The sequence below is a fragment of the Anomaloglossus baeobatrachus genome, chromosome 4, assembly GCF_048569485.1.
Source record: "Anomaloglossus baeobatrachus isolate aAnoBae1 chromosome 4, aAnoBae1.hap1, whole genome shotgun sequence".
NCBI classification, from domain to species: domain Eukaryota; kingdom Metazoa; phylum Chordata; class Amphibia; order Anura; family Aromobatidae; genus Anomaloglossus; species Anomaloglossus baeobatrachus.
This window is the reverse complement of record NC_134356.1, coordinates 415,307,098-415,320,822: the sequence shown is the minus strand read 5'-3', so window position 1 is coordinate 415,320,822 and position 13,725 is coordinate 415,307,098. Positions and strand designations below refer to the sequence as shown.

At 45.2% G+C, this 13,725-nt stretch overlaps 1 protein-coding gene across 1 annotated transcript in view; it reads left to right on the top strand.

Moving 5' to 3' along the window:
- Positions 1-13,725, top strand: part of CEP41 (centrosomal protein 41) — a 125,048-nt gene that overhangs the window by 80,782 nt on the left and 30,541 nt on the right. The window contains exons 5-6 of the mRNA XM_075345351.1: positions 7,754-7,829; positions 8,743-8,899. Of these exons, the coding sequence (XP_075201466.1) occupies positions 7,754-7,829; positions 8,743-8,899 (233 nt within the window). The remainder of the gene's footprint in view (positions 1-7,753; positions 7,830-8,742; positions 8,900-13,725) is intronic.

The window sequence follows — 13,725 nt, the reverse complement described above, 5'->3', positions numbered from 1 at the left end:
GCTAAGCGGTGTGCGCTGGTAACCAAGGTAAATATCGAATTGGTTACCCGATATTTACCTTAGTTACCAAGCGCAGCATGCTTCCATGTGTAGCGACGCTCCAGCGATCCCTACCAGGTCAGGTTGCTGGTGGGATCGCTGGAACGCCGCTTAGTGTGACATCTCACCAGCGACCTCCTAGGGATCGCTGGTAAGTTGCTATCAGGTTGTATCGTTGTTAGGATCGCTGGTAAGTTGTTTAGTGTGACTGGGCCTTTAGGCAGGGATTAGAAATATTCACCCAGAACTGCTCATGGTTGTGGGTGTATATTGCACCTGACAAGTTCCCTTTAATGCTGTCTCATGCATTCTCGTATTGCACTTTTGCACAGTAGCGAGAGAACAGCGAATCTTTTGTTTCTCCGGCGCGCCTCACTTGCTGCTGTGCTGGCACCTCTCACTCATAGTGCCATGTCGGAATAAAGGACCCAGTGAGCTAAGCAGCAGAGCTCTCAGAGGAGACAGCGCATTATCTTTGTAAGGAACAAGAAGACTAGATAGGTGCCATTCCCTCAGTCAGCAGACACAATCTACTCCAATTGCATAGACAATGAGTGTGGGTGTTACATTACAATAGGAAAAACCTGCAGAAATCTAGGGGACTTGGAGGTCAATTTGATTACATTTTTGAACAGGAAAAAAGCTGAATTGCCTAATCAGTTTCATTAGAAACTTATAGAAGGGTACCATCTCACTAAACGACGTACCAGCGATTCCGACCACGATATCACCTGGTCAGGATCGCTGGTGCGTCGCTGGTGAGCTGTAAATCAGGCAGATCTCACCAGTGACCAGTGACCAGCCACCAGCCAGCAGCGACTCGTGGAAACGATGCTGCGCTTGGTAACGAAGGTAAATATCTGGTAACTAAGCAAAATGCTTTGCTTGGTTACCCGATATTTACACTGGTTACGCACACCGCTTAGCACTGGCTCCCTGCACTCGTAGCCAGGGTACACATCGGGTTACTAAGCAAAGCGCTTCGCTTAGTTACCCGATGTGTACCTTGGCTACGTGTGCAGGGAGCAGGCAGCTGGCTTCTAGCAGCTGCGGATGCTGGTAACCAAGGTAAATATCTGGTATCCAAGCAAAGCCTTTGCTTGGTTACCCGATGTGTACCTTGGTTACCAGCGTCCGCGGAAGCCGGCTCCCTGCTCCCCTGCACATTCAGATCGTTGCTCTCTCGTTGTCACACTCAGCGATGTGTGCTTCACAGCAGGAGAGCAACGAGCAAAAAATGAACCAGAGCAGTGTGTAGCGATCAGCGATTTCACAGCAGGGGCCAGGTCACTGCTTAGTGTCACATATAACGAGGTCGCTGATGAGGTCACTGGTACGTCACAAAACCTGTGACTCAGCAGCGATCTCGCTATGTGAGAAGTACCCTTAACTTTCCATGCTGGAAACAGTAATGAAGAAAAAAAAAAGTTTTATTACTCATTAAAGGGGCTGGTCATTTTACTAAATATAAAAGAAAAATCTTCTTCATTTTCCAACTCAAAAAGCATTACGCATGGGAAAGCTGTTTGTCTGTTGGAGGAGGCCGATGGACAGCTCTGTTCACATGCTGCGATGCCAAAAGCTATACTGAGAACAGGAAAGCAGTAAAGAAGGCGGCTCCCCAAGTGCAGGTGGAGAATTTGCAATATATATTACAAAGTGCCACAAAATGATGACCCCCACCAACGAAAAGACTCAAAATCAGAACGTACATCTAATACTCAATGTGTAAGGCCCTGTGTTCACTAGACGGAATTTCCTGCGGATTACCCGCGGATTTGCTGTATGTTTCGCTGCAGAAAATGTTCATAACATCTCTGCAGTGATTCACCAGCAAATCATATGGAAAAAAAAAATGCTGTGCGCACTATGCGGATTTTGACAGCTGCATGTTTTGCTGCGGGATTCCTGCAGCAAAAACAATTGCATGTCACTTCTTTTCCGCAGATCCCTGCGGTTTCGAGGGCTGGCAGATCAATCACCCGCTGACTCTGGGTCGGCGGAGGATTGATCCCCGGTATCTGGCCAGATGCTGCTACCCATATAAAGTGTATTGGGAACAGAATCTTGCCCAAAGGGGTAGGAGCAAGCGCTTCATACTCACCGATGACCGAGCGGCTGTCACACTGCTCCCGCGGCGGCTTTTTCATCTTCCAGAGCCGGCTCATTATTCCATCTCGTATTCACTCCTTTCCTGCTCACCGGTGGCTGTGATTGGTTGCAGGCAGACAAACCCCCACGCTGAGTGACAGCTGTCTCAGTGCAACCAATCACAGACGCCGGTGGGTGGGTCTGTAGCGTACAGTAAAATAAAGAAATAAAAAAAATGTCGTGCTGTCACCCCAATTTTGATAACCAGCCAGGATAACGCCTCACAGCTGGGGGGGCTGGTATTCTCAGGCTGGGGAGACCCACGTTATGGGGAGCCCCCCAGCCTAAAAATATCAGCCAGCAGCCGCCCGGAATTGCCGCATCCATTAGATGCGACAGTCCCAGACTTTTCCGGCTCTTCCCGTTGCCGTGATGCGGTGGCAATCGGGGTAATGAAAGGAGTTAATAGCAGCAGCCCATAGCTGCCACTAAGTCCTAGTTTAGTGATGGCAGGAGTCTATATGACACCCCACTCATCACTAAACTGTAAGTGAAAGTAAATAAGCACAAACACCCCAAAAATCCTTTATTTGAAATAAGACAAAAAAGCACCCTCTGTCACCACTTTATTAACCCCTAATAACAGCCCTCCAGGTCCGACGTAATCCACAAGATGTTCCACGACGCTTCCAGCTCTGCTACACCTGGCACTCAGTGAGCGCCATAGACCATGACTGCTCACTGTGAGGGTCAGGACGCAAGTGAAGTGAGCCACCGGGATCAGCGGTGACTTCACTGATGTGCTTTGCAGTGACAGGTGGAGGACTCCCACTGTCACTGCACATCAGCTGACTGAAGTCACTGCTGATCTTATACTCCCCTTCACCTGCGAGGTTGCCTCCGGACACTGCTCTCCTGCTTGCAGGCCGGCTAATGCATATGCAGTTATGCAGTGCACAGCTGACCGGCAAACAGCAGAACGCCGGAGGCAGCCGCGCGGGACAAAAGCAAAGCCCAGAGACTTCAGCACCACGGACAGCAGGAGCAGGGAGAATTGTGAAATCCCGCATGGAACAACCTGCGGCAATTCCGCAAAAATATGCAACATACCACATGCGGATTTCGGTGCGGATTTTTTAGCGGTTTTTTTCCGCAGGTGCGGAAATCTTTACGAGCCTGCGGCATTTTCTTAAGAAAATTCCATTTTTTAGTGCCCACAGGGCCTTAAGTACATAATACATTTAAAGGGATTTTGTCAGGGAAAAATTACATTCTAAAATAAAAATGTTTCTCTTTAGGGCAACTTGTCCAAATGAGAATTATATGTTTTTTGTTCTAAAATCTGTGTACAAGATAAAAAATTCTTAAAAGGGGATGTCTTATTAACCTCTTCACGACACATGATGTACTGGGTACGCTGTGGATCGGGTGAGGTTAATCCCCGCCACGTGCCGTGGCACATTTGGTATTGCCGCGTTCAAAAATACCCGATATATCAAAATATAAAATCAATTAATCTGATCGGTAAACGGTGTAGCGACAAAAAAAATCCAAACGCCAAAATTATGTTTTTTGGTCGCCACAAATTTTGAGCAAAATGCAATAACAGGCGATCAAAACGTAGCATCTGCGCAAAAATGGTACCATTACAAATGTCAGCTCGAGTCGCAAAAAATAAGCCATCACTGAGCCATAGATCCTGAAAAATGAGAACACTACGGGTTTCGGAAAATGGCGCAAAAAGTGCGGCATCTTTTTTGGACAAACTTGTTAATTTTTTTAACCCCTTAGATAAAAATAAACCTCTACATGTTTGATGTCTACGAACTCGCACCGATCTGAGACATCACACCAACGGATTAATTTTACCAAATACTGAACACTGTGATTAAAATATCCCAAAAATATTGTGAAATCACTTTTTTTTTTTGCTGTTTTCCAGTACACTATTCATGGTTTCATTTAGAAGTACAGCTGGTCCCGCAAAAATCAAGCCCTTATATGGTAAAATTGATGGAGAAATTAAATAAAGTTACGGCTCTCGGAGGAAGGGGAGCAAAAAAGAAAAAAACGGAAAATCACCCAGGGGTTAAAGGGAACCGGTCACCAGATTTTTCCCTATTAAACAAAAAGTATCACCTTCTGCAGCTCCTGGGCTGAATTCTATGAAGGTGCACCTTGGCCCACTTTTCAGACCTCCAAAACAACTTTATTAAATATCACCTTTTCGTATGCAAATTAGTTTGGTTGGCCATATGGGCGGGCTCTATTTCGCCTTCTGTCCCCCTTCTGCCGCTGTTCGCCTTCCCCCAGTCTTGATTTGTATGGATGCGCAGGCACGAGATTATGGGCGGGTGCTAGGATGACGCTGGTCAGGTCATGCACAGTGCCGCCCATAATCTCAAGCCTGCGCAAATACATCACCGGCGCGCGCAGGGAAAGTTTCTGCTCAGGCCTGTGATAGTGGCCTCTGCTAACTGCGCCTGCACGAGACTTCAGCATCAGCGTGGAGGATGACAGGGTCGTCGTCATCCATGCAAATCAAGACAGGGGGACGGTGAACAGCGGCAGGAGGGGGGACAGAAGGCGAAATAGAGCCCTCCCATCTGGCCAACCAAACTCATTTGCATACGAAAAGGTAATATTTTATAAAGTTGTTTTGGAGGTCTGAAAGGGGGCTAGCAACAAGGTGCACCTTCATAGAATACAGCCCAGGAGCTGCAGAAGGTGATATTTTTTGTTTAATAGGGAAAAATCTGGTGACAGGTTCCCTTTAATGGGTTAAATGGTTACAATTGTTAACTGTTCGTGAAAAACGAACAACTTTGTAATTTACTTCTAATTAGAGTTCAAAGGGATTTTTAATGTTATGGTTCACTGCTTGCTGCATAGGTTATCGCCATTGCTGCAGTCTAGCAGTGGTGCCTGTGCATGTGCTGTGCTTACAAGCTCTTTTTAATACATCTTGTTAGTGTTGATCTAAAAACTGACTATAGTGCATGATCTGGACAACTTTTGTGTCCTTGTGCTCCTGCGATGTTATTGCAGCATTGGGGAGCGCTCAGTATGAAGCAATAATGTAACTGCTATTATTCCAAACTGTGTCATTCGGTGAGCACTGCCCCCTCGCAAGCAGAAACTGGGAGGCCGTGGTAATGTGTACTTCTAAAGATCTGACAGTGAAACAACCTCTTTAAAGGGAACCTGTCAGGTCACAATTTCCTGTCTAAGCAAAGAGCAGGTTAGGGGTAATAATTAGTTTCCAGTGCATGTCAGTGTATAGGTAGCCCAAAGCAGTTAATGGAACGGTGTTCTGCTCCTTTCCAGTCAATGTGGGGCGCAAGCAACGTGGCAGTCACGCTGTACTCCAATCATGGCTACTGTTCAGTTGATTGACATCCCACTTGGTTTGCATGATTGTAGAACAGCCGTGATTACTCAGTGCTGCACCCCGATGAATGGAACAGAGCGGGGTGCAGTGTGATCACAATGTTTTCACCTTTGAGTTATACCTATTACACAGACATGATCTGGATGCTAATTATTATCCCTAGCCTCATCTGCCTTGACACAGGTCAGATGCACGCATCACAAAACCACCATAAACAATGAACATACCTAGCAGCAATGTAAAAATGTCTTGCTGTGCACATGTCCAGTCCTTTACTTCTTTTAACTGCTTCAGGATTCGTAAACCATTAAAAGAATTAACATATTTACTCTTTGGGCAGCATCGATACATAACTGCCCCTCTTTATAGTTGAAAGTATAAGGATATAATGCTAATGGCAGAGCCGCCACATAAAAATGATGGCAAATATGCATGTGAAGCCACTTCAGGAAAGAGACCTCTGTCTTTTTGTTCTTAGACATTGTGTGAACATTACCCTTTCAGATAGGGAATTCTGACCTGACAAGTTCCCTTTAAGTGGAATAATACTGCGCCAGTTTACATATTAGTGTATTTATAAGCCTGTCCGAAAAAAATGAAATTGTTTAAATGTGTTAGGCTGACCAGACACATTAGGTTGTTTATGTGACCACCTTTGTTCTCTAATTGATGTCCAAGTTACCATTCACATGGTATCTGTACAGACCCATGTATACACCCTTAAGGCCCCTTTACACACTGCAACATCGCTAGCGATATCACTGTAACGTCACCAGTTTTGTGATGTAATAGCGACCTCCCCATCGACATTGCAGCGTGTGACACGCATCAGCGACCTGGCCCCCGCTGTGAGGTCGCTGATCGCTACAAATCGTTCAGGACCATTCTTTGGTCCTTTGTTTCCCGCTGCACAGATTGTATCGGTGTGTTTTACACCGTTACAACGACATCGTTAGCGACCCAGCCCATAGGCGTACTAGCGTTCCCTTTCCAGTGAGGTCGTTCTGCAGGTCCGTATCGCTGCTGCGTCGTTGGCCAGATCTGCCTGTTTGACAGCTCACCAGCGACTGTTAGAGACTTTCCAGCGGTCCCGGACAGGTCGAGATCGCTGGTGGGATCGCTAGAAAGCCTCAGTGTGTAAAGGGGCCTTTAGATCGCCAAGGGACTTGCCACTGAACAGAACTATAAAGTAGCCCTCCCCATAGTATGCACACATCTAGGCTAATCGGCAAGGTCAGCTGGGAGGTGACCCCTGTGTTGACATGGCTTTTGTTGTACTTACACATACAAGGCATCAGGGGGGTGTTAGATTACTTAATTAGTAAACCTGATTATTTTATTCCATAGCTGTAGAAAAAGACATGAACCGCACATCCAAAAATCATACTTTGATCTAATGCCGCCAGGCAAAAATGTATGCACCTGAACATGATGTTCTTGGTATAACATTCTGATCAGACTGAATGAAGCCCACTGCCACGTCACAGCAAACCTCTGAGTGGGTCCCTACTCATTGAAGCCTTAAAGGTACAGTGCTGTGCGCCCACCACTGCTGCAGTGATGGTGCACCAGCAGGGCAGGTGACTTGATACCTCACAACACGCATGATGCAAGGCAGAGTCCCCAAGACTCCAGGGCACACCTCCCCACCGACACAAAACCACCACAACAATGGCCGCCACACAGAACAAGCACTCTGTGAAAGGAGCTGGACAGCTCATCTTCCACCTGATTATTTTGTTAGATTCACATATATTTTTGTAATATAATAAAAAAAAACAGATAGGGATACTTAGTCACTGCCCTAGTTAACTGTCCCTGGCCCTATACTCTCCCTCCGCTGGCTTCACCTGTTGTTTTTTTTTTGGCACTGTTCTGCCCTGCGGCGCCATATTGTGCCCATAACTTTTGACTGGCTGGAAGTTAGACGTTACATCACAAGCACTCAATGCAAGTCTGAGTGCCAGAACGAGGCTCCCATAGAGTTACATTGATTTGTGACCTCCAGTGCTCTCCTTTTTAAACACTGGAGCTGCCGGCAGGTCACAAATCGCCGGAGACCGACTGGAGCGACGCTGGAAACAGATGAAGACTGCAGCAGGGGAGTATATAACAGTGGGCCAGAGGTGAAATAAAAATACAGTGGCGTGCTGCTTTAAAAGCTCACAAAAAAACCCAACTATGTGTCATGTCCAAATTGGTTGTTAAATAACGTCTGTGTCATGTATTCAGGTACTTCAAGTGGCATCTGTGTCGGATGAGAGTGAGCCGGCTGCCATTACGAGCGAGGAGCTGCTCAGACTGGAAGGTAATTAATATTTCAGTGGTTTGAGTATTGAATATCAGCACCTGATTCTCTGAATGACGTGCTGACAGATGTTAAGACATTGACTCTCGTTGTCCCCTCGCATTGTATTCTCGACTTCCTTTCGTAGCTGCAGTTTGCTTACTGCAGTTAATAGCAATTTGATGCAGAAAATTATATATATCTGCTTCCCCCATGAAACCCTTACGTGACCTCAATAGTTTAGAATCAACGTTTATGGTTTTCCATAGTGTGTAAAAGTGCATTATGTAAGGCTATGTGCCCATGGGACTATGTGCTCGTGGATATAGCTGCAGGTACGTCCGCAGGTTTCCCGCAGCAGCTACCCGGAATCCGCAGCTGTACATAGCTGCAGGATTCCAGTGAAATATCTGCGGTAAACCTGCGGACATTCGTACGACTTACCTGCGGAAGTCCAGGCCTCTATCTCCATAGTGGAGGGCTGGAACTTCCGCAGATATTTCCGCAGGAATAATTGACATGCAGTTACGTGCGGCCGCGGGGGACATCCACAGCATATTCCACAGACTCACATAGCGCAGCATGGACACAGCACTCCCCATGTCCCATAGGATAACATGGGGAGTTTCTGTACTTGCTAAAACCTGTGGATTTATCTAGAAAATCCAGATAAATCCGCAGGTTTTCCGCGGCAAAATCTGTGGGTACGTAGTCCCGTGGGCACATAGCCTAAGGGTCGTGAGTTTTAAAACCAGTGCAGCCAAAATAGCTGAGCAGTAACCCATAGCATCCAATTTCAGCAGTTCTACTAAATGCCTGCCAATGTTCCCAAAGCATGATATTATCTGATTGGTGGCGATGAGAAATATTTGATATATGTTTCAATATTCAAATATTTTTCAACAATATTTTTTTTAATAAAACCGTTATTTAGGGACCAATTCTGTGATGTCAGAAGTGGATACAGAGCTTGGAACTGACCGGACTAATGGAAAAGGAAGTCCCTGTGAAGTCCCGCTAAGTCCAGTCCAGTTACTTGACACCATAGGAGGAGGAGAATGTATTAACTCTGCAAGATCTACGCTGCAGAGGTGAGTAATGCTTGTAGGTTTCTATGTGTTATTTCTATTATATAAATTTTAATTAGCTTTACTACAAATGTGAGTATTTACACTGACCATTCTGGTCTATTTTCACTTTGCATATTTAGTTGTATAGCTCTTGCCATTAACACACGCTCAGTTAATTGCGGAATTGCATTAATAGCATTTACTTAATATATTAATATTTTAAGAACTGCTTTGTTAAAAGGAATTTGTCACCAGGATTTAGCAATGTAATCTGAGGCCAGCATGCTGCGAAGGTTAAAAAAATTTAAAAATGGCCATAGAATTAAATGGACACACCGGAGTGACACTCGATAGTGACCTCCGGGTTGGTAAATTCTTCAAACAACATATAAACACAGGAGGAATAGAAGAACAAAAAACCCAACAAATAGTAAATTTTAAATATTTTTATTATGCAAAAATTGTGCTAATAGAAAGTACAGGACAGAGACCGGCAAAGATATAAAAACCTGCACCATATGGACAGGGAAACGGGATGTGAATGCCCCTTCCAGCCAGTGCGACCAATGCGTGCATGTGCAAAGACCAGAACCTCTCATGCCGGCGTCACACGGTACGATATATCAGGCGATATGTCGACAGGGTCACGTCGTAAGTGACGCACATCCGGCATCGTTTGATATATCGTAGCGTGTGACAGCTACGAGCGATGGTGAACGAGCAAAAATACTCACCTTATTGTTGCTCGTTAACACGTCGCTCATTTTCAAAAAGTCGTTTCTTCTTCTGTTCATCGTTCCCGGGGCAGCACACCGCATCGTGTGACACCCCAGGAACGATGAACACACCTTACCTGCGGCCGCCGGCAATGCGGAAGGAAGAAGGTGGGCGGGATGTTTAAGTCCCGCTCATCTCCGCCCCTCCGCTTCTATTGGCCGGATGCTGTATGATGTCGCTGTGATGCCGAAGGTCCCTCCCCCTTCAGGAAGAGGATGTTCGCCGCTCACAGCGACGTCGCTCAGCAGGTAAGTGCGTGTGACGGGGGTTTAACGACATTGTGCGCCACGGGCAACTAATTGCCTGTGACGCACAAACGACGGGGCCGGGTACGATCACTCGTGCCATCGCACGATAGATCGTACCGTGTGACGCCGGTATCAGTATAAATATACTGCTACTACAAATAGTGGACGTAGAAAAACAGCTCCAATGGCAATAAATGGAGGGAAGGGTCAAAGAGGTAAATACATGTATAGACTCCTAAAGGCAAAAAGGTAAAATAGGAGTATGAATCGGTGTGGCTGAAGTTGCGGAGGTACCAGAATAATCAAAGAAGTGTAGAAAAGTGAACTGGCAAACCACAGCAATGGAATCACACTAGATGAGTCCTGTTGGTGATACAAAATGTCACTACATGGAGATGTGGTTCTCTTTTAATCACGACTGCGGAAATACTGGGCACATGTCAGAAATGCATAGCCAGTATAAATTGTGCCACCATATCGCAGTGAAAGAAAGTCACATCAAATGTTGACAAACCCAGCAGCATTTAGGCTCAAAGTGAAAAATTATTTGGACTGAAACAGTCACTATAACCTCTCTGAATTGTACTAACATGTTATAGTAACAGAAAATCACATCAAATATAGAACCCTCTGGCAATATGTAAACTCAAAGTCAATAGAATGTTTTGGACTAAGAAAACAAGGCTATAGCCCCTGATAGTGTGAAGGGGTTAATAGAAATGTTAGTACCAGAGGGCAGGGTTAATGCTGCATGTATATGTTTCTAGACCAGAGAAGGTCAAAGGATGGTAACAGCCAGAAACCAACAGTAGATGTAAAAGTATAGAAGTTATACAATATAAATACCTATAAAAAGCAGTGGTCACAGTGGATGGGAGGGGGAAATCCCCAACGGCCGCTTCGCTTGGCGCTTTTTCCAGGTGCAGAAGGTTAAAAAAGTAAAAACATCTGTGCTTCTCTTATCTGTGTCAAATCTATTGTTTACTCATTCTAAAGGGTTTATTGTTCTGTGATTAACATTGGTGTGACTCCTCTGTGACCAGTCTGCCACACCTCCTGCTGTGATTAGGCAGCTCACAGTCCAGGCATAATCTCAACTGAGAGCCTGGTGTGGGTGGGGAAGCTCACTCAGCTCTGCCACACTCAATTCAAAGATAAAGTCAGAACAGCTGCACACAGTGATCTAAGATAAATGTGGTTAGTTTCAGAATCTCTTTGCCTACATTATGCTGCTGTCAGATGAATTAGCAAAAACTTGGTGACTGATTTTTTTTTTTTTTTCCAAAACGTTTTTTTATTGATTTTTCAAATTTGTAAAAACATGACAAGTATCATTGCAAAAGAAGAACATTCGTCTGACAAAATGTGACATAGAGGTGGGTGATACCCCAATTTGGAGTTCCATGTTGCTGTTCGATTTTAGTATACAGTAACATTAAACCAAAACATAGGTAATGAAATATAATATAACATATGCAATACAATTCGTTAAATCTCTGTGTCGTCCCTGAATGATTTCAATTTTGCTAGCGTGTCTTGGTATTCCCAACCGTCTCGTCTCCCCCTCCCGCCAGAGCCCCCTCCTAGGTGATTCTCAGTTTACCCAGGCTGTCCTGGATATCGCTCAGGATATACCACTCCGAGTGAACAAAAGGTGCCATCAGGTTAATTATTTCTCCCTGTGTGAATTGGCTTTCAATAAAATGTCTCCATCTCACAAAAAACTTGGCTGTCAACCCATCTTTATCCCTCTCCGCTTCTAGTTTTTCCCCACTTCAGAAGGTTGTGTAGTTCGCCCACAACCTCCTTTATGGATGGGCCCTCCCTTTGAATCCAGTGTTTTAAGATGCAACGCTTAGCTATCATGGCTATGTCATGCGTTATTGCGTATTTCCTCTTTTCCTGCGTGCTCGGTCCTCCTCCTACTCCTCCCTCAAAGGAGTGGAAAATCCACACCATTAAGTCTAGTTTGCTGAAAATTCCCCATGTTGACTGGGCAAATAGTCTGACTTGGTTCCAGAACCTAGCGATTGTCTCACATTCCCATAGCCCATGCAGCATATCCGTTTTCTCTTTTTGACACTTAGGACACCACCTATCCCTACCTGGTATGTTGAAACCTATAATGGCCCTATGTAGAATTCTGAATTGAGTGTCTCTCCATCTCTCATTGGTAATATGTTTCCGCACTTGTACCCATCCTCTCAGTATATCATCCACCACTTCTTCCCTTCCCAATTGTTTCCCCCACGCTTTTAAAGTCCGACTATCCTCCCGTGAGATAAGCACCCCCCTTAGCGATCGATAAATTTTAGAGACATTTATACTTGTTACATCACATTCCAGTAACTCATCAATCGAACTTCTGTTCAGCTCTCTTCCAACCACACCCAGGTCTCCTATTATTCCATGTTTCAATTGTTCATACTGGATGACATGTGAGCTATTAAGGTTGTACTTATCCAACACTTCCCGACCTGTCATCCACCTCCTGTCCTCCACATTCATAACATCTATCATTCTCCTGACTCCCCTCTCTTTCCATCTAGTAAATAGCTTGTTTTCTCGTCCCAGGGGAAAATTTGGGAATGCCCAGGGGTTCAAGTACTTGGACACTTTCCATGAGAGCCCCAGTTTTTTCCTTACCGACTTCCATGTTAGCATGGTGTCTCGGAATATAATTGAGTTCCTTATGTGCCCTTCAACCCTGGATAGTGGGGAGTGCAGAATGGACGTCAGATCCCACGGTGACGCATATTTAGTTTCCATCGCATGATCTGAGTGCCTACTCGTTCCTCTCACCCAATCAATTACATGCCTCATGATACATACAAGATTATACCCTTGGACATCTGGAAAGTTTAGACCTCCCTCCTCTGCTGACTTCATCAGCGTACGCAGCTTTATTCTGGGTTTCCTTCCCCCTCCACAGAAATTCTGTATACGCGGAGTTGAGCTTATTCACATCCTTTAGTTTTAGCAATAGCGGGATTGTCTGGAAGGGATACAGCAGCCTAGGAAAGCTCATCATTTTTATCAGGTGGCATCTTGCCAGTAATGGAAGTGGCAGACCTTTCCATCCCTTTAATTGAACTGTAATTTTCCTGATTAGCGGTCCATAATTCAAGTTATAGATTGTTTCCACCGATCTTCCTATATGCACTCCCAGGTATTTAATTGAAGATTGTGCTATAGGAATTCCACATAGACAGCCATCCCTTATTTGTCCCCCCATTGTCCCATGATGCCCCTTTAGGAACATGATCTCGCATTTTTTTTTGTTCAGTTTGAAACCGGAGAATGAACCAAATTTTTCAATCAAGGCAAGAGTCTGTGGCAAATCCGCACCGGGGTCCCCCATATAAAGTATGATGTCATCAGCAAAAAGCGCTGTCTTTACTTCTGAACCCCTTATCTTGATTCCTTTAAAGCTATTTTGTCCCTGTAGTATTCTTGACAACGGCTCGATTGCCAGGTTGAATAAAAGAGGAGATAATGGGCAGCCCTGTCTTGTTCCCTTCATCAAAGGGAACAAGTCTGATAGAAAGCCCGGAGTGTGTACCCTAGCTCCCGAGTTGGCATAAAGGTTTCTAATGTAAAGTCTCATCTTGCCTACAATCCCTATGGCCTCCATTACCCTGTCTAACCACCCCCAATTTACATTATCAAACGCTTTTTCTGCGTCAAGTGTAACTAGGGCAGGTCTAGCCCCTCCCTCAGTGAGACCCAGTCTAACCGCGTCTACCACTAGAATTGTCTTTCGGATATTGGTAACGGCATTTCTCCCCTTAATAAACCCCACCTGGTGATTCGTAATGATCC